The sequence below is a fragment of the Mastigoproctus giganteus genome, chromosome 5 (genome assembly GCF_048544385.1).
Source record: "Mastigoproctus giganteus isolate SK-2022 chromosome 5, ASM4854438v1, whole genome shotgun sequence".
In the NCBI taxonomy this organism is placed as follows: Eukaryota; Metazoa; Arthropoda; class Arachnida; order Uropygi; family Thelyphonidae; genus Mastigoproctus; species Mastigoproctus giganteus.
The window spans coordinates 113,045,933-113,071,078 of NC_143579.1; the positions used below are offsets into that span (position 1 = coordinate 113,045,933).

At 36.2% G+C, this 25,146-nt stretch overlaps 1 protein-coding gene across 1 annotated transcript in view; it reads right to left on the reverse strand.

Annotated features, from left to right (window-relative positions):
* Positions 1–25,146, reverse strand: part of barr (non-SMC condensin I complex subunit H) — a 462,459-nt gene that overhangs the window by 17,509 nt on the left and 419,804 nt on the right. Inside the window, exon 16 of the mRNA XM_090374633.1 lies at positions 8,831–8,986. Within this exon, the coding sequence (XP_090230759.1) occupies positions 8,831–8,986 (156 nt within the window). The remainder of the gene's footprint in view (positions 1–8,830; positions 8,987–25,146) is intronic.

Here is a 25,146-nt window from a genome sequence, read left to right on the forward strand (position 1 = left end):
TATTAAGCACAAATTTAGCCTTTATTACCTTACCAATTAAAAAATTAAATGCGTGAAAATCGGAAGAATATATGTGATAATCAGAATAATTAATATGTACATACGAACTAGTTGACAGTTCTGTTCACTGACATTTGTGGGTGGGGGTTAAAATTTAAAACAGTAAAAAGATAAGCAATCTATAACAAAGAACATGGCACACACAAATTGCAAGTAACACGATACGCGCAAGTGAGAATGGAGTAACGAGTTACGAAGCTTTAAAAATAGGAAGAGAAGATCTGAAAATTAATTTTTTTTATATGATTGAAGATTTCATGGAAGTGTAAACACATTTCACCATAATAATCGACAGAATTCCAGCTGTCGGTATTATCGTAAATTCAGTAAGATCAAGTTTACTATCTGTTTATGATAGATTTCACTAACAGAAAAGCTCAATAAACAGGTGACTGCTAATTGTTTTTATGGTTGTGACCTCCAGAAATCCGACTGAACTACGTGGTACGGTTGGAGACAATCGTAGGGTAATCTCCAGTGCTGCAGTCTCCTGCCCCGATTAAACGGAAATTTGTCCAATTAAGCGAAGTAAACCCTGGCTATTTTCTCGATTGGGTTCTGTTTTTTTTTAAGATTTGTCCCAAATAAATGGCTGCCCCGATTAACCGCTGGCCCAAATAACTGGAATCCACTGTATTTCAAAAACAGCCACTGGTTTTATTCATCCAAATGTCCTTTCATAGGATCAGTTGCATTTTCATACTGTACTATAAAATGCAACTGATGCTCTGAAGTGACGCCATGTTCTTCAATAAGTATTAATAATCAAGGCTGTCACAATGCAGAACCATAGTCACTTAACACAGGCCTATGACAGGAATCAGGAAATTATTCAAATGACAAGGCCTATGGGTCAGTTGTTCAATATACAAAATGAGGGCCCATACACAAATTCTTTATCTTGTGGGTGAGTTTGTATTCCTTTCATTTGATTATTTCATGTCAGATTTTAATAGAAAATAAAGTTGTTGTTGTTTGCTTGGGAGCTTTACGGTGCAAGGGCAACATGGCCATAATGTGCCTAACTACGGGTAGAGATTCAGTGCTCTGTTTTCTATCAATATGGATTGCGGTTAAAGTTTAGAGTGCGTTACAGATTTGTATCTGTTTAAGGAAAGTAAAGATTTTGTCAACCTGTGGCATATCTGCTAGGAGATGAGTTATACTCAGAGTATTCGTTGCTAAAAATGAGGCAAAGAGAGTTTGTCATTCACTGTTGTAAATGGGGCAATCAACATGCATATATGCTAGCTTGCAAGATGAGTGTTGCAGTTTGTGCACTGTGATGGGTCAGCGGCAGCAAGCAATTTTTTTTTTTTTTTTTTTGTAGTTGTTGGCACATAGGCTTCTGTGGCCATAATGCACCTCCCAAGGTTTTTGCAGTACTTTGATCCAAGCCCGAGGCGAGAATCGAACCTGCGACCTTTAGGCTGCCAGGCAGGCACTTTACCCACCCGGCTAGCCCGGTCGGCGGCAGCAAGTAAATAAAGATCATGTAGCTTATTTGTTATCGGGCTAATACGACTTCTTCATTGGTTTTCAAGTATACTAGATCTCTATGGTTTTAGAGCTTTTTTTATACCAAGTAACTTATTACTACTATGCAAATAACTTATTATTACATTGACTCTGCGAGATGTGTTACCATTGTTCAAGGCATCATTTCTTTATAATGTAGTTGTAGTCAGATGTAGGGGTAGTGAAGGATTGGCTTATAAGATCAGTAGCAGTTTTGGCAGCTAGGTCGGTCTGTTTGTTTCCAAAAATTCCGGTGTAACTAGGGATTTAGGAGAGAAAAGTCCATTCCAAGTGAGGTGTTTTGGATGTTCTTTGAGTTTTGCTGCAAGGGTGTTTCACGTGCTTCAGCATATAGGCTCTGAACCGGTGATGATTTTGACTTAATCGCATGTGCTGAAAATCAAAACGACAGTAGAAAGTTCGTAGCATATCACATTTTCATGTTATGGCTTTGTGCTCCTTTTTTTCAAAAATTGTGAATCTTTACTTATCTAAATGTACTTGACTACTTTTCTTGTAAATTAATTGCTTGAAACAGGAATGACGACCAGTAAACATTCCAAATGAATAAAAAATAACATATTTAAATTTTAGGTCTTAAATCCTATTTGGATTTAAGTAAACGATTAACCCACAAAAGAGGAGTCAAAAATAGGAAATACGAGTCAGAGACAATAGTCACCCCATCATTGTTGGATCCCATCGTCCTTGATAGCTCTGCTCTATAGTGTATATATCTTGGTGGAATTGCCCCCCCACCGCTTGTCACTGGCAGATCCCAAGTTGTCCGGAAAGAAGTCCAGATGCGAATGTGGCTTAAGTACTCAAAACCGTCACAATTTTTGTCCAGAACTTTCACAAAATTTTTCATGAGACCCAACAAGGCGGGAGAAGCACCATTTCAGGTTTCACTAAAGGCGTGCATTTGACATTGTGTTTCCCGGGAATATATTCTTCTCTGATGGGCCATTCCTTCACAATATAATGCTTGTTCTACTGCTCAGCTATCCCATAAACACAGGAAACAACAATACTTAGTAAAAACAACACTGTAGTCCAAGCAACAAAGCAATTACTTTTAAATCACCACAGATTTTCCAACAATATTTCTTATAGTTTAAGGCATTTAACAGCAATGACATGCTATCATAGGTTTCTTTCATAGCTACTGAATGAGCCACTGGGACAGATGGTTTGATATTACTATTGTGTAGCAAAATTGCTTTTAAACTGAGTTTAGAAGAATTGATGAACAAATTCCATTCTAAAGAACTGTGTTCAAACCCTAGTTCATTCATCAATCCGTTTACATCTTTGCAGACATAAAGAGAACCTTCCATTTGATAATAACCCACAAATGTTTTGTTTTGGTTTCTAAACAGAAATCCTCGTGGTTTATGCCAGCAAATTCCACTGTTGCAACCTAGATCCAAACAGCTGAATCCGTTGCTTTGAAAGATTTAAATCCCTAACTAAATCGTTAAGTTCACTTTGCTCAATTAAGTATGGGGTTTTGTCATTTTCAGAATTGTAACTAGGATCGGCAGACGTTGAGGGGGCTCTTGCTCTTGCTCTTCTTCCGGATTAGTGATTTCATCACAATTAGGTGGAGGAAAAGGGAGTTCCGGTGTGTGTGTGTGTGTGTGTGTGTGTGTGTGTGTGTGTGTGTTAAATTTCAATTTAACTCTATTTTTCCTTGGAAACCCCTTAGTATTTCTAAGGCAGAAATAACAATTTTCGAGGTGACTTGTTGGTTCTCGCCAGATCATCGAAACAGCAAAAGGATTTTAGAATTGTTCACCTTCATCCATTTTTTCAGATATACATAGCATGTTATACAGCATATGTGGTACCCACCTTTTATCCTGATTACCCACGTGACAACCAAAATAAAAATAATAAGCTTGTTTCACCTTGTCTGTGATTGATAGATGTTGCAACTTCACTGTAAATTGTCCACAAACATAGCAAAAACTGTTTGATGAACTAATGTATGCACAGCATTTTCACTCCATTTCACAAGACCAAAAAGGAACTTTAAAACACCAAAACCTGCTGCTAGATCTTACAAATCAAAATTAACCCCAAAAATATACATTTAAGGGTTAAAAACAGCTTGTAATCAAGTTGTCTTTGACAGAGGTGCCTGGCTGCCGGAAATATAGTAGGGTCCAAATATGCTACCGCATAATAAGGATTATATGCAATATAACTCAGATTGGCCAGTCCTCAGGGCCACAAAACTAAAAAGAGGTAGTAATATACCATTAAACAAACAGATATGTCTCTTTTGTTACAATAAATTCTACTGGGAAAGGTACAGAGTGCGATGTTCGACCATTTCGTTGATTTTGAGGCTATTTTACATTTTTTTAAAACTGTTTTTGCATTTTTCTAAAAAATGTGATGTGACAGAAAATTCTTACTGTCATATTCGTAATCAGCACATACAAATTAACAAAAAAATGCTTACTTTCACCCATGTTAGCAAAACCTTGTTGACCAGTGTAATTGCACAGTCCAATTTGAAGTTCTCTGAGTAGTGCAGACAGACTGCTAGAACAGCTCATTTGTTTTGGTAAATGATAGATAAGGATTTTGCTAGTACACGTGCGCACACACATGCACCATTATCTTATTGTAGAGTTCTGCATTGGTTTGGGTATCCATGGATTACCAGTAACACAGACTGGCTTGTAGGTAATTTTAGTTTGTGGTTTGGGTGTAGCTGCAGCTTCTATAAAAATATTGCATCGCCACATGACACCAAAAGACCAGAATTAAAAGGTTCAACATAAATAAAATGGAGGAAGGTGATTTCTTTGAATTGGAAGATTCAGGCAGTGAAAGTACGAAACCTCCACCTAGCAAAATCTAAAATTATATCACAATGAAATTTCCAAAACCAGTTTCTGATGAAGATTTTCAATTGTTGAAATGGTGGTGGAGGGAAGAATATATATCCCCCCGCCAAATCTTGCAGTTGACTTGTTTCATTTTTACCATCTCTGCTAGCAATGTAACTAGTGACAAATATTTTTCTGTAGCTAAATTTCTAATACATGAAAGAACACAGCTGAACCAAGTAACTGTTGATGATTGTCCTCTTTCTGCACAAGAAAAATGTGTAAAATTTTGTTATGAATATGTTTAATATATTTGTATCCATTTTTTTAAAATTTTTTTGTATTATGTACAATAAAAAGATCAATATTGTTAACAATTGGTTTTTTGCATTATTATTGATATGTAAAAAATATAAGACAAATCTTGATATGTTTTTATTTATATATATTTTTTAAATTTATTTTTGTTATGTTTTTGTTTTGCAGGTCTAATACAATGGATCTGTACAGGACTCTATGCTATCATATAAGGCAAGGGTAAGGCAAGAATTCATAAAAATTTGGAAAACTCATTTCAGGAAAGACAGATCTGTTGGGAGGATGCAAAGAAGTGCACCAAGCTTAGCTGGGGCAACAAGGATATGCTTACTAAGAAAAATTGTGATTCTGTAAATAGCAGTCTCTGGAATCTAAATGTCTTTGTGAATTGAGTGTGTAAGGTTAAGTAAACCAAATGCTTATGGCATCTTTACTCTTTCTCAGAAGACACACATATAAGTAGGCATATATTTAAATTGGAAAAAAAAAAAAAAAAAAACCAGTTGCAGAAAAGATGTGTGGAAATTTGCATTCAGTGATAGAATAATTGTTTGTTTGGTATAAACTTTACCCCAGCATAGTGGAAGTGGGTAGTGTGAATAAATTTAAAGGTTTGGGCAATTATTCAAAGAAATGGACAAAGGAAGTTGGTAAAAAGTTTTGTTTCTTTTAGGCTGCTACTGTCTGAGTTTTCCTTCCTTGCATCATGTTGCTAATAATAATACAATGTAATATTCCAGATGTATTCACATCTGGAATACAGTATATAACAGAGTTGGCCAGCTAGACGACGTTTGGGTTGTTGTTGTTATTTGGTTTTTAGGAGCATTAGCAACTAAGGCCATATTGCTCCGGGATATGCGGTGGTCATTCCCTGACCTTTCCACATCCTCCGTATTTGGTGGTGACGGGCTCGAACCCCGGTCTAATCAATAAGCGTGTGCTACGCACTGCTGCTCCTTCCCACCTGGCTACGGAGGTGCCTCCGACGTTTGGGAACAGCAATAGTGGAAGGCATATTGGAAAGAGTTATATTATAAAATGCATGTTTGTACGTCTCCAAGAACCAATGGCTCCATCTGCCGTGCATAGCATCTTCATTATAAATCATTTCAGGCATACGTGTGGTTCAATCAGTTTTTACAGTGCACAAGTTAATTTGTGTGAACATCATTAGTTTCTTTTTAAGTGAGACCCTTTAAAAGTTATTATGCTGTCTGAAAAACGTAAATATGAACACAAGAATAGGAGATTTAAGGCAGAGTGGGAAGGAAAGTTTGTTTTTGTGGAGAGAAATGGCAAACCAATGTCTTTCATATCAAGTAACATTGTCACAGTTCAAGGCCAGTAATCTTAAGAGCCATTACAAAACGAATCACAGTTCTTTCACCCAGAAATTTCCTGCTGGTTCCGTATTAAGGCAAACTAAAATATTGACTTTAAAAGAAAAATTTAATAGTCAAACCAAGGTTATGTCAATGTTTATTAAAGAGGCAGATGTAAGAACATGGGCTGGATTTATTTTGGCTTTCAATATCGCTCGTGAAAGCACCCCCTACACAGAAAGAGAGTTCATTAAGAAAAATATTGCTCAAGTAACTTCAGTTTTAGACCCAGAAAATAGAAAATTGCCCAAAATGATTGAACAAATTCCTGCGTCCAGACATACAGTGGAAAGACGAATTTCTGTAATCAGTGCTGACATCATAAATAACTTGCAACGTGATTTCAAGAATTGCTCAGCGCTGAGTCTGGCCTGGGACGAATCTACAGACATTGAAGATAAACCACAACTAGCCACATTTGATCATTTTTGTATCAAATAATCTAGACGTGAAAGAAGCACTATCAGATCTGATTGCTTTGAAGGATATGACACAAGCTTCATACATAAAAGGAGCTCTTGATCTTGTACTTGGCAAAGCTTCTGTACTGATTAAGAAGATAGTCAGTGTTGCAACTGATGGCGGCCCAGCTATGAGAAGTGTCAATAAAGGGCTTGTGGGACTTTTAACTGCTGACGCATTTTTTCCCGGTTAAACACATCGGCAGTTTAAAGCCCTCATGGAAGAAATAGACAATGGCCAGCTTCCAGATGACGTATCGTGGTTCTGTTTAGTAAAGTGGCTCTCGGTAAGCAAGGTTCTAACAAAGTTCTTTCACTTGATGGAGCCAATCAAACAATTTGTTAAAGAAAAAGGGAAATCTTTCCCTCAACTTGAGGATGCCTAGTGGTTAATAGATATGGAACTTTTCACAGATGTTGGTCAGCATTTACAATCATTAAATGTATCTCTGCAAGGACAAGGAAAACTTATTTCTGATCTAGCACAGAGTGTTGTCAGCTTCCACATTAACTGAAATTCTTTGAGAAGGACCTGGTTTCTAAAACCCTCACTCATTCCACATGTTTGAGTAAAACTTTACAAACTCTACCCAGATTATTATTTCTTGAAATCCATTGCAACATTTTGTTGCAATGGATATCAAGAAATAATAACTAGAGATTATGCATGCAAGTTACATGGACTGGAAGAAGAAATTAATGATAGATTTCTTGATTTAAGAGCGCTTAAACCATCATTTGCATTTTTGGAAAATCCTCTTCTTGTTAACATTATGAAGAATGGCTGTCCCGTCTCACCACCAATTGCTGGGGATACAGCAGTTGTAGAGTTTGAGCTACTGGAGCTCCAAGAGGATGAAGGATTAAAACAACTAAAAGGAAGTGCCTGCTCGATTATTGAGTTTTGGAAGCAGGTTCCGGAACAAAAATATCCTAAAACAAAACAGTGTGCAGAGATCAATTCTCTATTTTTGGTATGACATATTTTTGTGAGTCTTTGTATTCAACACTTAAATTTATTAAAAATAAGTATCGGTCTATTTTGACTGATTAGCATTTAAATGAGCTTCTACATACTGCCCTAACAAGTGCCCTATCAACCAAACTTTCAGCAGCTAACTGCTAAGGTGAACAAAACCCGTAAAGCATCGACAAGCAAACTTAATATATAAATATCTTCTGTGAAGTATTGTCTGTCAGAATTAGTATTTTGAGAAATCTGTGTATCTTTATTTTATGTTTTTCAAAAAAACTTTGTAACAAGAAATATGCTTACTTAAAAAATAAAGTTATTGTTTTTAAACTTTATCAATGTTATATATAAAATTTTGATATAAATACAAATCAAAATATATCTGCATGAGAGCCACACCACAAGCCTGTGCGAGCCGTGCTATGGCCACCCCTGGTATATAGTTTAGAAAACTACATTTTAGGAAGACATACCCAGTTGAAAAACGTAGAGAAAAGAGAAATTAGATATGTGAAGGATATTCTCATCAAGAAAGACTGGGCTCTAAAAATTACAACATCTGAGGGCGCCTCCGTAGCCAGGTGGGAAGGAGCAGTAGTGCGTATCACATGCTTCTTGATTAGACCGGAGTTTGAGCCCATCACCACCAAATATGGAAGATTCGGAAAGGTCAGGGAATGACCACCGCATATCCTGGAGCAATATGGCCTTAGTTGCTAATGCTCCTAAAAACCAAAACAACAACAACATCTGAAAGCTAAGCACCTGCATGTGGACCTAACTGAAGCGCATAAAGATTTAAATGGATTAAATAAACCAAAAAACTATGACTTCTTTATGCTTTCTCAAATGACACACACACACACACACAAATTTATATTGAAAAATGTTGCAGAGATTTGTATTCAGCCATGGGATAATTAATTGTTGGAATAAACTTACACCTGTTGTGAAAGTGGGCAATTTGAATAAATTCAAAGAAGGATAAATTATTTATTAGAAGAAATGGGAAAAAAAGTGATTTTTTTTTTTTTTTTGCCTGGTGTTGTGTAAGTTTTGATCACTTGAATAATTTTTCTAATAGTAGTACTACTACTATTTAGTGAACTTTTTCATCTGATAAACACAAACTTTGTTCCCTTCACAAATTTTTTGAATGATAGAAACTATTTTAGGAATTAGGGGCCCTACAGTTTTTAAAATGACCCTTAACAGAATAAAACAGAAATATTTATACTAATGTACAAAGAAGATAAAAATAAATCTTACCTTTTCATTAACTACATGTAAGAAACACACAAAGGCAATGGATACACTCAAGTTTTTTACCATGGCGGGAGACAATTTCACAGGAAGTTGGGAACATAAATGTGCGAATTTCATTGTGCCATTCATTTTGAAAGAAGGTTCTTGCTCAATATTTTCCTATTAAAATTATTAACAGTTATTTGTCGAACAGTCATTAAAAACATGTGTTAAGAATAAAAAAAATAATAATAATAATAATAAAGACTGGCAAAAAATATTTACATGCTAGAAATATACTTATTTTCATAATTTTTGGGATTTTTATACATACATTTCAGTATGATTAATTGTTATCTCAGCAAAAAAAATTAAAACTTGACAGTTTTTTCTTCACACAATTTTGATAGTCTCACATGAATTATGAAAATTATAGGACAAAGATGAAGAAACTGAAACATCCACTGGGAACCTGCTTTTCCTCTACAAGCAACTTACCACGATGCTTACTAAAGAGAGAATTTGTCCATTTTATACCGATAAGGTTTCCCTCTATGTGCTAGGTTGGCAGAATGCCGATAGTTGCAATGGTAAAAGGCAAAACAGTTGTGAACAAAGATGTTGTTTGGTTTTTAGGAGCATTAGCAACTAAGGCCATATTGCTCCAGGATATGCGGTGGTCATACCCTGACCTTTCCGCATCCTCCGTATTTGGTGGTGACGGGCTCGAACCCCGGTCTAATCAAGAAGCGTGTGCTACGCACTGCTGCTCCTTCCCACCTGGCTACGGAGGCGCCCGTGTGAACAAAGAACACCAGTGATTAGTCAGTTATAAAAACCACAGTAAACTCGTTTCTCATTACCAAAGCAGCTTGTTGCTGTTCACTTCATAAACAGAGAACACGTGCAATAGGTCAGTTGTCTATCTATAAGATTTCTCATTATGCATTTGGTGAGAAGTGTAGCATCAGCAAATTCATACGAAAGGAATCTAAAAAAGGACACTGAAAACTTAACCTACTACATATTAATAAACTTACGAGCAGCCAAGTTTGCAATCGCAAAGTACGCATCTATTTTTTTAAGACATAAGAGGATACCTAGCATTTTAACATTTGTTTGTTTGTGAGATTGTTCAAAATTTCTAAACATTGCCAAATGATTACCAATAGAAAAGTGAATAGAATTAAAAGTATTCTATTCACTTTTATAATCTATCATATTATAATATATATAATATATTATATATTATAATATATAAATATATTATAATATATAATATATTTATATATTATTACTATAATCTATCCCCATACAATGAGTATTGTTCTTTGTTCTCCATCCCCACCAAAGTTTCCTCTTGGGAGTCCAGTTTTCATGAAACCATCCAACAAGCCTATTTACTACTTTGAAGCAATTGATGCAAATGCTTGAAAGCAGAAATTGCAGATATGTGCAAGTGACAAGCTATTCAGTTTCTGTCATCACTTTGGCAGCCGTAGCAGTAACATTCTGCATTTTTGACAAATTTTAAGATACACTCTTTTTGCTGTCTACAGTTCTGATATCCTTAGTAACACCACAATTTTATTTTACACATGGTTTTGAAAACAACATTGATATTATTGATTTTTTTAAAATAAATTTGCAGCTGTTCATCTAGAAAATGCAAACATTACCCCAGCGGCTCACATCTGGTGGGTATGGGCTTTGCACATCCAGGGTCCTGAGCTGGATATCATCATTCTTCTCTCTTTTCGTGATTCCCTCCTACTTTTCTATCTCATATTCAAATTTTTTTTTGGCTGGTGCAGCATAAGCCTCGGCTTCCTTGCATCATATGGCTAATAATAATAATAATAATATTGTAGCAATTTTTTAAATGTGCAACACACTATGGGGACTTGCCACTTGGTAGCATTAATATCTGGACACCTACATATCTACAAGAAAATTAATGTGTGCTAAAACCTTTAGCCTTTATAACTACAGTAGAACATTGGTTATCAGAATAATTTGAAAGGCTGATTTTTCTCCTTTTTTTAAAAATTAATTTTAGTATTTGAGACAAATTTTTATTATGCTACGAGAATATTTCCGTCTTGTTTTTTTACATCATATATCTGGTGAAATGTTGGATAAGGCCTAATGGGTTTTCTCAGAAACCATGAGTGATAGAGTTTAGTCGTTTGCTTCCGTGAATCCAATTTTCCATTAGATATTTTGTTCTCTTCGTTTCATATTATGTTTAGTTTAGCTCCAGATTCAGTAAGAATAATATTGGCCCAAAACTGTACAATTTATTATTTTTCTAAGTTTTTTTTTTTTTTTTTGACAGTAAAATGTCAATGAAAAGAAACAGCACTGAAATGGGCAGAAAATCAGGAAGAGTGCAATATAATCGAATTGATATTATTAAGAAACTTGAGAGATTTAGCAGCAGAAAAAAAAAAAAAAAATCGCAACAAATTAAACAAAAAAATTATTATTTTAAAAAATTACTTCAAATTTTTTCCCACGGAAAATTTGCAGTAAAATACTTATCCGAATATACATATGACATATGTAAATGTGTGAATTTTTTAAAAGTTATTATTATCAATTATTATTTTTTATTAAATAAATTCGTTTTTTTTTTTTCACTCTTTAAAGTATTTTTCTTTTACCTTAACACATTATAACAGAACTTATGTAATTTTACCGTACGTTTGATTATCCAGAAAATTTTTCTATCTGGAGGAGGTCTGACATTAGTTATTCCAGATAACTGATGCTCTACTGTAGTTAGTTAAAAAGCATCTAGTTAAGAAAGTGTGTACTAAAATTTTGCTAAAATCATTTGTTCAAAACTTGAAGCATTTTCTCCACAAACAGTGCAAACGTGATTAATTTACAGTAATGTTTGTATACACCAAATCTGTTGAAAACTTATGAAGCATCTTACCATATAAACAATGCAAACATTATTGTAATTTACAGTAACAAATTAATGTTTCTGTGTGTAACAAATGTAAACGTCGTGTAACGACGTTTACATTTGTTACACACAGAAACATTAATTTGTTACTGTAAATTACAATACATTTATTTACATTTGTTACATTTGTAAAAATGTAACAAATGTAAATGTAACAAATGTTACAATACATATATTTACATTTGTTACATTTGTAAAAAAATGTAATCTTTGTTATAAAAATTAAATTAATAAAAAAATTCTTTAACTCGGTGATTACACAATTGAAGGAAAAAAAAAAAAAAAAAACGTGCTCTCCCTGCACGTTATAATGTATCCTCCTAGTGAGTTTGATCTATATCTGTTATCCAAATTTGTAAGGGGCAACCAAATGAAACACTCATTGCAAACAGTAACCGTCTTTTTTCTCTCTCTCAGTTTCTCACGTCACCATTTTTTCTCTACACATAAAACTCTGTTCTTTCATAACATCTTTCTCTGTTCTTTCTTACCACACACACACACACACACACACACACACACACACACACACACACACACACACACACACACACACACACACACACACCTGGTGGCAAGCTGAAGAGTTTCACTTCAGAGTCATAAAATTAATTAGCATGCACCAATCATTTGAGTAAAATAAGTAATAATATAGTAACAATACAATTGTTTTACAATATCAATATAGAAATGTATTCTGGACAGTTGTAATGGATTTATTAGGAGTTTTTCTGAATAGCAAACAACTAATTAACTATGCAAGGCATAGTTAATTAGTGACAAAAAGTGTCCCATCCAGCAATTCTTATATGAAACATAAGTTCAACTATTATTGTATTGACTTGTAAATAATTATAATTTCCAGATCAAGTTCTTTAGCAATAATCCTTAAATCGCCCTGATTTTTTTGAGATTGGCGATATAATGCAAACAGTTTTTTTTTTTTTTTTTTTAATTATTGCCTCTATGCCATTATATTTTGGAACATTTTCTTTACAGTGAAGGCCTCAACGAAGTTTCAAAATCTGCCAACATTTCATCTTCAGAAAGTTTATTTAATAACTTAGTTGCCCTCATACTTCGAATTTGTTGATAGGTGGTAATGCAACTGGTGACTTCAAACTGAAGTCCCTTTTAGTACATCGTAGTAAGAATCCACAAGTGACAATGCTTCAGGGTCTTCACTGTCAGAGATTTGAAAATTAAATAAGAAAGCATGGATTACTGCAATGCTTTTTCAGGAGTGGTGTCTGCTTTATCTCATACCAGAAGTCAAAAATTTGTTGGAAAAGGACACAGCATTTAAGCCATTGTCAATCCTTGACAACATTTCTGGTTATCCTCCTCATTTTGTAGATTCTCACCTTCAAGCAGTATTACCTGAGCAGAACCATAACTCAGGCTATTGCTGCTACCAATGGGAAGGAAGCAGTAACTCTCATGCAGTCATGGGAGGGGAGGATACTAACAACTTTATGGTAGTGAGAAACACTGCCACAAGCTGGAAGGATATCAAGCACATACAGATGACCCAATATTTGTTGTCTATTTGACTGGAGAGCTCTGTAGCACAGCAACATCAATAGCTACATGTGGCATATATAAAGTAAACAGTGAGTTATTCAATTCAGGAGAGGAGAAGCGTGCAAAACTAGTATCAGAACCCCAGCTCTTGATTTCATAGTTAGAGGAGATGGTACATATTGATCATTTCTAAAAAAAAGCAAAAACATTTGGGTTGCTTGTTTCTTTATCCAAAAGCAAGGTAAATGTGAATGGCACTAGAGTTGTGGCTGCAATGAGGAAAATATAATGTTCTCTTGCATATTTTGTGTAATAAAGGAGGGTACATCTGACTATAAGCACTGTGTTACAGTGCTTATAGGCATATGATGCAAGAAAGCAAGCTTATACAGCATCAGCCAAAAACAAAAAACAAAACCCCACATCCCATTTCACCCATTATTTCGCTACCAAAGTTTGTCTAGGTTTGTTCCAGCAATCAACCACCCACTGTCTAAAGGCAAATTTTCCACACACAACTTGAATTTATGCCACCTCATGTGTGCAATCTGAGCAAGAGGAAGAATCCCATCAGTATTGACTTGCTCAAACCATTCCAGACCTTATACACCTCAATCACATCCCTCGCAGGTGCCTTTGTCTCCAGACATTGCAATTTGCAGGATGTAAGTTGTTCTTGGTAAGAGCAACATTTTGTTCCCCCCCACCAATCTTGTTGCCTTCTTTTACTCGAATCCAGAAGCTCTACATCCTTCATAAAATAAGACATCCAGACCTGTATGCAGTACTGAAGAGTGGCCTGACCATTGCCTTATCCAAGAGGATAATCACCTCCTTATCCCTGCTAGAAAAATTCCTGAATATCATTATTCCCCACGAGCTGTTCTGGCAGCCTGTCTGCACTATCTGAAAACTTCATATCAGACTGCACAATTATCCCCAGTTCCTTTTCATTTCCCACCACTGAGTAGTACCATACAGTTGCTAGGTTACTCTGGAGCTACTGCCCCCCATATGCAGTACTTTGCATTTGTCAACGTTAAACTTCAGTTGCCACCTCTCAGCCCATCTGCTCAACTTTTCTAGATCCTGTTGCAGTAGTGTGCTGTAATTACTGTCATCTGACAACCCTGCCAATTCATGCCCTGTCTGAACTATAACTGCATCTTGTCTAGATGATGCTGCACTGCTTCTGTAACCAGTGACTCTATTTTCCCTGGAACAGAAGTCAAACTAACAGGTCACTAATTACTCGTGTCAGACTCTGACTAGAGGGTTTATCTCTATTCCCACTAATAACTCAACTGCTCTACATGGGAATGGTGGTAGCAAACTCAAAGGTAATTTCCACTAAATCCGAAATCAATATTTACCAACATATTATTAAATACACTCAGTGATCATTGAATTATGGCCACTCCAATATGTTGTTGTTGTTGGGTTTTATTGGCGCATTAGCAACTAAGGCTATAATGCGCCAAAACCTGGTCCTCCAATATGCAGCATAGCTCTCAGTAAGTATAAAAAGCTGAACAGCTTCGTATGCTAGAGCAGTGGTAATTTGCATCTGTTCGTGCAAGCTACAATGATAAAGAACCACTTATGGAACATAGTAATGATATCATGGAGTTCCAAAGGCATGCTTGTGGGAGCTCGTATCGCCTGCAAACTTGGACGTCAGGCCTGCTTTCCTTCATCAATATCACTGATAAATATAGAAAACAACAATGGAATCAACACTGAACACTGGGGAACTCCACTAATAACATTAGTCCATGAAAGGCAGTGTTCATTGAGTACCATTCTCTGCCTTCCCCCACTCAACAATCCCTTTACCCATAGCAGCAATTTGCCCTTAATGCCATACTGCTCCAATTTGCACAGCAGTGTTCCATGTGCAATAGTATCAGAAACTTTGAAGAAATCCAAGAATATGATATCAAATTATTTTTTGATATCATATTTTTGGTATCATATTCCAGTTCCTTTGTGACCACATCGAAGTATCCAATCAAATTAGTCAGACAAGAATCCCCCCTAACAAACCCATCTGTGTCTGAACTATAACTGTAGTCTTGTCTAGATGATCATAATAACTACACTCAACACCAACCGTGCAATTAAATAAATATTTAATTTTAAAAATATAAAATATGTACATGTAAAATAAAAACTGGTCTATTTACAATAATATAAAAGTGCTAAAAATTTTAAAATGCTGTAACTAAAATCCTTCAAATACTAGAATACCGGTAACTGTAGCTTTCGGAAGCGACCACCTCCTTTCTCAACAGTATATTATTATTGTACAGCACATCCTTAAGTAGCAGGCCCACAGCACTCATACATGTGGTTCTATAGGAACATGATCGGTATTCCCCACCTGCATACTGGGCCCGGAAGTGGCTCAGGAGCGTGTTATACAGAACCGATCGGCCCATCGGAGTACAACGGCCTCAAAAAGAGGATGCAAATGCACACCCCTATCTCTATTAATAATGTTATTAGATGAACTGATTCGCAAGCTCTCGAGCCACTTGCGTTCCCAGAACCCATGCGCACAGTCCACAATGACCGCTCCTTCTGGGGGATATCTGGTGTGGCTTCTCCCAAAAATGCTCCGCCACAGCAGACTTCCCATAATTTGCGGTCTTTACAGCATTCATGTGCTCCCCCAGACGATCCTTGAACCGCCGCCCCGTCTCACCAACATAATAATTTTATTTTACATGTACATATTTTATATTTTTAAAATTAAATATTATTTAATTGCACGGTTGGTGTTGAGTGTAGTTATTATGAATATGAACTTTCCCAACCTCATAGGCCTTTTTGAAGATATTGTCTAGATGATCCTGCAATGCTTTTTTAATCTGTGACTCCATAATTTTCCCTGAAATAGATGTTAAAACTAAGAGGTCTGTAATCACTTGTGTCACCCTTTAAACCCCATTTGTGTATAGGGGATACATTTGCATATCTCCAGTCTGTGGGGACCTCCCTGAATCCAAGGATGCTCTGATAATCAAGGGTTTGCTTAGTTCTTTTGCTGCCACCTTTAAAGGAGGCAGTAAAAGAAGCAGTTATATTAAAATAACTGGATAGATCCTATCCTAGGTACCTTTCTTACATGTAACTTCCTTCTAGAGTTTACATAAGTAAATTAGTCTTTACTATTTTTCTTTGCATCCTTTGCTAAAGATTTCTCATTCTACCTTTGTTGTCTAAACTAATTCATGACTTGATTACAGACTTATATCTATCATAGGCTTCTGTGTCGCCTGATAATTTATATGCATCCCTTGCATTTTTCTTCTTGCCATGAGTCTCATAGGTCATCTGACATCCATTTTGGGAATATTTCTTAGTTGGTATGAAAAGCCTAGTAGCGTCCAAGATTAATTCCTTGAATGATTCCCATTTAGAATTTGTTGTTGGTAACATCATCAGTTGGTCCCATTGTATGGATTTTAAAAACTGTCTGAGACCACTGTAGTCTCCTTTACGAAAGCAAAAACCCTTCCCTTTGCCCCTGATGGCAGTTTCATCTTTAACTAAATCCTGCATCAATACACTGTGATCACTGCCACCTAGTGGTTTCTTTATCTGCAGATAATCAGATCAAGAAAATCACTCCCTCTGGTTGCTTCTCGAACAGGCTGCTGGACAACACAATTGTCCAATAAATCCACAAGTCTTTCTAGTATGCAAGTGACAAATCGTCTAGTTCCAGTCAATATCTGGGAAGTTAAAATCCCCCATTATAAGACATTCTGATTTAATGGCCCATTCTATTTCTCTGTACAGCTGTCCATTGCACATATCAGAGCCATTAGGCCTACAACACACTCCTACCCTCATTTTTGCTTTCCCAGTGCTAATGTCACCTGGACGCACTTCCTTAGACTTTGTGTGTTTCTAAACTAACAGCACAACCCCCTCCTAGGGGGTTGTGCTCCCTTCCTATCCTGTCTATTCTTTCTGTACACACTGTACTCCCCAAATTCCAATTCTGCATTACTTTTATCTGTGTGACACCATGTCTCTGATATCCCAACAATAACAAATATATGGATATTAACAGATCAAGTGATGCTCATGGGCTTGAAGGTTCAGCGGTTAGAGTGCACTTAAAGAATGTGACAAAAATTACTATTCTGGATTTTGGAGGAGTCAAAATACTTCAGGGCCACCCGAACTTCTATTAATTTGGAAGAGTGTATATGTTACGGGCAATATGATAAGTCGGAAAGTATACATAATTATACTTTCCGACTTATCATATACGGTAATTATACCGGCTATTATGTTTGTTTGTTCGTTTGTTATTTGGTTTTTAGGAGCATTAGTAACTAAGGCCATATTGCTCCGGGAATATGCGGTGGTCATTCCCTGACCTTTCCACATCCTCCGTATTTGGTGGTGATGGGCTCGAACCCAGGTCTAATCAAGAAGCGTGTGCTACGCACTGCTGCTCCTTCCCATCTGGCTACGGAGGCACTCGGCTATTATGTATAATTCCCAATAATATTGGAGAATATGCTTAATTTATCAAACATACCAGATATTATGAATAATCTCCAATGCTTACTGGTAATATTGATTAATTGAAATTAGATGCCAACAGAATACAAAAAAAAAAAAAAATCAAAGTTTAATGTTATTTATTATTACAAGATAAACTATGATGACATTTTGAATTGCACAGTTTGTTACTATTTCTACAACTACATTTATTATTGTTGCATTTTCCTTTACAATTACATTTTTTGTAACAATGACCACCAAATATGGAAAACTTCTTAACACACTCCCGCAAAGATAATTCTGAGTCTGGAACTTCTGCAACACTTATAAATTTTTCATGGCATATAGAAAACTCATTTCTGGTATAAATGTTGGCCAATTTCCCTTTATTTGTACCCAATTTATATGGTCCACTATTGTCAATATCCATCATGTTGTTGTTATTTGGTTTTTAGGAGCATTAGCAACTAAGGCCATATTGCTCCAGGATATGTGGTGGTCATTTCTTAACCTTTCCACATCCTCCGTATTTGGTGGTGACGGGCTCGAACCCCGGTCTAATCAAGAAGCATGTGCTACGCACTGCTGCTCCTTCCCACCTGGCTACGGAGGTGCCAATATCCATAATAACTGCCAAGCAATTTCTTGGGTCGCTTCTGGCTCTGTCAACATCAGGAATTCTTATATATACTGTATTACCTACTTTTCTAGTAGGAAACTTTTTGTTAGACACGTTTATAATTTTTTTAGCTTGTATTTTAAGATTTTCATTTACTATTTTACGTGTTCTATATATCTGTGCTTTCCTATTTGCAACAATATTATCCAAGTCCTTGTCATTTCAATATTATATTATAATATTGAAATGACAATATTATCCAAGTCCTCTTTAATATTCTCCTTATTCTCCTCAACGTTCTCCATTATATTGTCATTTTCATCAATACTCTTTATGTTAGTGTCTCCTGCAATCTCTCCAGAATCATAAATATTTGATTCCTTCTCTATCATATGATCATTTTTAAATTGCTTCATTATGTTTTCTAGTTCTTCCTCTTCTTTTAAATTCACAACAACTTCTTTGGGAAGCCATGAGGTTTTTGAGGGCAATTTTAATGGGAGAACCAAACATAGCTTCATAGGGACTGCATTTAATTCCTTGGTGATATGCTCTATTTTTCATTAATTGAACAAATCGTAATCCTTCACTCCAGTTGCGTGTTTCATTAGTTTCTAGTCACGTACTCAATATATTCTCTATGTCCTGGTTTGCACGTTTGACAGAACCTTGGTGCTGGCTGTGCCGAGGTTTACCATGTACGATTTTGAGTTCTTCCCAAGAAGAACATAATTCTTCGATAACTTTATTTGCGACCGTTATCACTTTGAAGGATAGGAGCTCCAAAAATAGTAAATATATCCAATAAAACATAAGCAACTTCTTCAGCATGTGCTTTTTAAGGGACGCAATTGTACAAATTTTGTTAGGTGGTCTTGATATACAAGAATAAATTTGTATCCCTTGTCTTGCTGACTTTGCATGTCAATCAGGTCTACCTGACACCTACTATTCATTTCGTTAAACACCATTGGCTTAACCACTAAGCCTTTTTTAGGAACTTTACTTTTCTTCTGACAAGGCTCACGTAAGTTTAAATATACCATTACAGACTCAGCAGTTATATTTTTATACTTTTTTTTTAATTTCGTTCATCACCCGATTTCTTCCCCCATGGCCAATAGCTATATGTATATTATGTATTGTATCAAAAATTTCCTCAGTGCAGACATAATATTTTATGCTTTGGTTATTTTCTTGAACAGGGTAAATCAATTTATTACAATCACCTACTTTAATTATATCATAGCGCTTGAGTCTGGTAATCTGCTGGAGTTTTCCATGTGATTTTCAAATTTAGTGCAAAAATGTCGTTTATCACCTGTATATATTTTTCTTTCGTTATAAAACCTTTGTTACTGCATTTTGTTTCTATTACTTTCGTTAAATTTGCAGTAAAACTTTCTTTCATTCTTTCAATGGTATCCATAACCGTTACACTTTGGCAAACTACAAAAATTTTCATTACACGTTAATTTCTAACTGTTTTTCAAAGAAAACTTACCTATGGACATAAACTAAATACGTTTAACTTTATCTATAAGTATAATGTTGCATTAAACGGTAAGAATGCAGACTCAATGGTCGTTCTAGTTCAGCCCAACAACGCTGCACTAACTAAATGCTGATGTGTTGTTGTTGTATGTTGCACTAAACGGCAGAAATGTAGACACAGTGGCCGTTCTCGTTCGGCCGAGCAGCGCTGCACTAACTAAATGGCGGTATATTATAGGTTTTAGAAGCGGCTAGTCGGCTCGACAGTGTGCAGAAGCACTTCCCTTCATTTCATTCATATGATTTCTCTGTCCTATTTATCAAATACACCAGCTAGCACTGGAGAATATGTAAAATGACCGGTATATTTAATAAATTGCTATATATTTATTAAATTCTCCAATATTATTGGCGATTATACATATTAACTGGTAATTATTCATAATCACCGGATTAATAAAATTTAGTAGTGGCAACCAATAGGCCAATGTAAGGTTAGGGAAAAATTACAGCCATTTCACTTGAATGTCATCCCTTTCAGCCATCTACATCTGCTATAATTTATCTGGGAATCTGAACCACTAGAGCATGCAGAACTCCAAGAAGCTTTCTGCGTGTAGTATAAATTTTTTTATATTTTTGGAAGTATACATCACATGAAGATGGATTTGTGTTCCACAGAGCATGAAAAAGTGGAGGGGTATTTACAAAATTATCAAAATGTCAGGTAAACAGTTGTTTGATTTCATTTCATGCATAAAGGTTGGTTAGCAATTACAGGCATACCTCGGTTAACGTTACCTCTGATAACGAAGCCTCGATATAACGAAGTCCGCAATTTCAAGCCCCATTTAACATAAAAAAATATTCCAATTTAAGGCCAACGCCCGACAATCATCCGATTGGTGACTGACGGCGACTCGTTACGTATTCCCGAGTGCTCCCGAGCTGCGGGCATGTAAATTTTAATAGAAATATTTTTGTTTTAGTTAATTAAAATGTCAGAATCAAAGAAAAGAAAAGCAATTTCTTTGGAAACTAAACTAAATATCGTACGACGTGTTAAAAGCGGCGAAAGAAAATCCGATGTGGCACATTCTTTAGGATTAGCGCAATCAACTTTAACAACCATACTAAGTCAATCAGAAAAAATAAAACAGTCTGCTCAGAATTGTACAGATGTTACAGCGGCAAAATTAACTCGCTTAAGGAATCCAATTTTAGAAAAAATGGAGAAAATGTTAAGTTTGTGGATAGATGATATGTCACAACGTCATATGCCTTTAAGTCAAATGGTGATTCAAGAAAAGCATTATTTTTGTTTAATCACCTGAAATCTAAACAAACTGAAGAAATTACGGAAACCTTTGGGGCTTCTCGTAGTTGGTTCGAGAAATTTAAAAAACGGGCCAGGATTCATAGTGTAAAATTAACAGGAGAAGCTGCAAGTGCAGATGTTGAAGCTGCAAGTGCAGATGTTGAAGCTGCAAATAAGTTTCCAGAAAAACGAAAGGAAATAATTGAACGTGAAAATTTTCCACCAAATTTGGTGTTCAATGTTGACGAGAGCGGTTTGTTCTGGAAACGGCTACCAACAAAAAGCTTCATTTCTATTGAAGAAAAATCAGCTGCTGGGTTCAAAGCAGCCAAAGACCGTTTAACGTTACTCTTTGGATCAAATGCCTCTGGCGATTATAAATTAAAATTGCTATTAGTTTACCATTCAGAAAATCAGAGGGCGTTAAAAGGTAACATAAAAATGAATTTACCTGTAATATGGAAAGCAAATAGAAAAGCGTGGGTTACCAAGGAGTTATTTACTGATTGGTTTGTTAACCACTTTTGTCCTGGAGTAAAACGGTATTGTCAAAAAAACAACTTTGAAGAAAAAGCTCTTTTGTTGTTAGCCAATGCTCCGGGACATCCTACTGATCTTAACACGTTGGACACATGCATTCCTGTCAAAGTTGTGTTTCTTCCAGCAAACACAACTTCCCTGATTCAACCATTGGATCAGGGAGTAATAGCATCATTTAAAGCTTATTATCTGCGTCGAACTTTAAGCAATTTAACTGAACTAGAGGATAAAGTGGAAATGACAGTTAAAACTTTTTGGAAAAACTACACCATTAAAAACGCAATTGAAAACATTGATAGTTCTTGGAAAGAAGTCACTAAGAAATGCTTAAATGGAGTTTGGCGCAAAATATGGCCAGAAGTTGTACTAGAAGAAGAAAATAACATCCAAGAAATTAGAAATGAAGTTATCCAGATGGCTCAATCAATAGGTTTCGAAAATGTCGATGAAGAGGATGTTAGAAATTTATTGAATGCAGAAGATGATGGTTTTTCAGTGGAAGATTTAGAAAACCTTGTTAGCAACGAAGACAAAGATAATGAAGGCGAAGTTAAAGAAGTTCCTGCCGAAAAAGTATTAACAACCAAAGATTTAAAAAGGTGCTTAAATGACATTGAAAACGTTTTAAATTTTTTTAGTGAAAATGATCCCGATTTAGGAAGAAGTGTTATAGTTAAGCGATCAGTGTTAAATGCAATAACTCCGTATAGGCAATTGTTAAATGAAAGAGAAAAAAAGCATAAACAATCAACTTTAACCTCATATTTTAAAATGTGATTTCACTTTGTATGTAAGTTGACTGTTTATTTAATAAAACTTTTCTTTGTTCGAAAAAAAGCTTTTCATTTTCTTTACGTAGGAACGTATCCCTATTCTGGCCATAGTATTTTTACCTCTGAAAACGAAGTTTCGCTTAACGAAGTAATTTCGTGGAACGCATCCTATTCGTTAATCGAGGTATGCCTGTATTATTATTTTCCATATGATGCAAGGAAGCCTGAAGCTTTTGCTGCACCAGCCAAAAAATTTTTTTTTCTGAATTACCCTGTTAGTGTGTGTGTGTGTGTGTGTGTGTGAGAGAGAGAGAGGGAGGGAGGGGGGGAGAGAGAGAGAGAGAGAGAGAGAGTTAGAGCTGTACCCTCGAAATGTAAGAAATATTGGATCTCGCCACGACGTTCATCATAACCTCAAAAGTCATCAATCATACTGCATGATGGAAGAGATAGGGAAGGGTTGACCGGAACTTAGCTCTAGAGACTAAACATGGGTTCCACCACTTCAAGCCTCCAATAAGCAAAGTGGTGGTATTTCACCGGTTGATGAGAGTCATCTACCACCTAGTAATGCCTGGTAACATAGAGGGGCAGCGTTCCTCCGTGTGGTGTGGGCGCCACAACTCGACCCCTGCTTGCGTTTGTTCATACCTGGGTGGTCACCCACCATGTACTTGTGCATGGAGGTTATACCCAGGATTACTAACAGTCCCACCATCATGAAGGTGCGAGCAGAAGATTTGACTGTCACAGACCGTCTGGACTTCGCCGAAATTGGATCCACTTGACTTGAGTGTCACCCGAATATCAGTTCCATCAGCGTTTTAGACTCCCAGGTAGCAAGTACAGCTTGTCTGTGACAACCTCAAGGACTGAGGAAATACGTATGAATTTAAAATAAGAATTCTGAATTGTATTTAAATTTAAAAACATTTTTCAATAGGTGTTGATTAACTTTTTTAACCTTGTGCAATGAAATTTTTGAGATGGTAGATCGTGACACATTTTGAAGGAAAAAAGTAGATCGCATCACAAATTAAGTTAGCCACCACTGCTATATAGCATCAGCCAAAAAAAAAAAAAAAAAAACCTTCCGATTTCACCCATCCATCTGCCTTGAATTTATTTAATTTCTGATCTCCACTACAACAGATGGAAGTTTGTTCCAACTTACAACCCGCTGGCTAAAGCCGAATTTCCACACATCTTTTCTACAATTGTCTTTCCTCAATTTTCACCCCCTTAAGTGAGTAAAGTACTGTATACAGGTCTGGAGGTCTAATTTTAAGAAGGATGTAGAACTGTTGGAACGAGTACAGAGAAGGGCAACAAGATTAGTGAACAGAGCAAAGGGTCGCTCTTACGAAGAAAGGCTTAAGTTTTGCAAATTACAGTGTCTGGAGACTAGGCACCTGCGAGGAGATCTGATTGAGGTGTATAAAGCCTTGAATGGTTTGAGCATGCTCAATGCTGATGGGATTCTTCCTCTTGCTCAGAATAATCACCCGAGAGGGCATAAATTCAAATTGAGGAAAGACAGTTGTAGGATAGATGTGCAGAAGTTTGCCTTTAGCCAGTGGGTAGTTGATTGGTATAACAGACTTCCATCCCTTGTTGTGGAACTGATAGCCTAAATAAGTTTAAGGCTCAGCTGGACAGGTATTTGGAACGAACGTTGGGGTGAAAGGTGAGCAGGGTTTTTTTTTGGCTGATGCCGCATAAGCTTGGTTTCTTGCATTGTATGCGTCTACTAATGCTAATATGAGCAAAAGGAAAAATCCCACTAGCACCGAGCTTGCTCAATCCATTCAAATCCATGTGATCTAATTGAGGTCTTATGGACTCAATTAGATCACATCGCAGGTGCTTAGTCTCCAGAAGCTGCAATTTGCAGAACTTAAGCCTTTCTTGGTAATGCTAACCTTTTGTTCCCCTCAACAATCTCGTTCCCTTCTCTGTACTCATTCCAGAAACTCTACATCTTTCCTAAAATGAGTTCTCCAGACCTGTATACAGTACTCCAGGTGTGGCCTGACCAATGCCCTATAGAAGGGGACAATCACCTCCATATCCCTGTTGGAAAATTTCTGTACAGGCAACCCCTGTACGACACAGTACTTCTACAACACGATTTTGCTCTAACACGATTGATAAATTGCGGAATTCCTCGCAGAACACGGCACTTTTACAATAATATTTCGCTCTAACATGATGTGAGATTTGCTGGAAATCTCGCATAACACGGTATTTTTGAGCTGTTGTGCAGGGAAAACCCTACTATTATTTTAGATGTAATTTTCAATGTTTCCATTCCTTTTTGTGAATCCCTGCTGTTCACTCGCTAGTCATTAGATAGCCTTCGTAATATTTTTCTAAACCACCTTTCTGAGGTCACTACCATAAAACCATCAAAACAATTTGAAATTTCCGGTTTATTAGTCTTTTCTGTTAGTGTAATCAATTATAAATGGGTAGTATTTCTTCTTGTATTTGTTGCAGTAACAATAGCTGGAATTCTGTGGGTTTTCATGTTATTATGGTGAAATGTGTTTTCCCTTCCAGGAAATA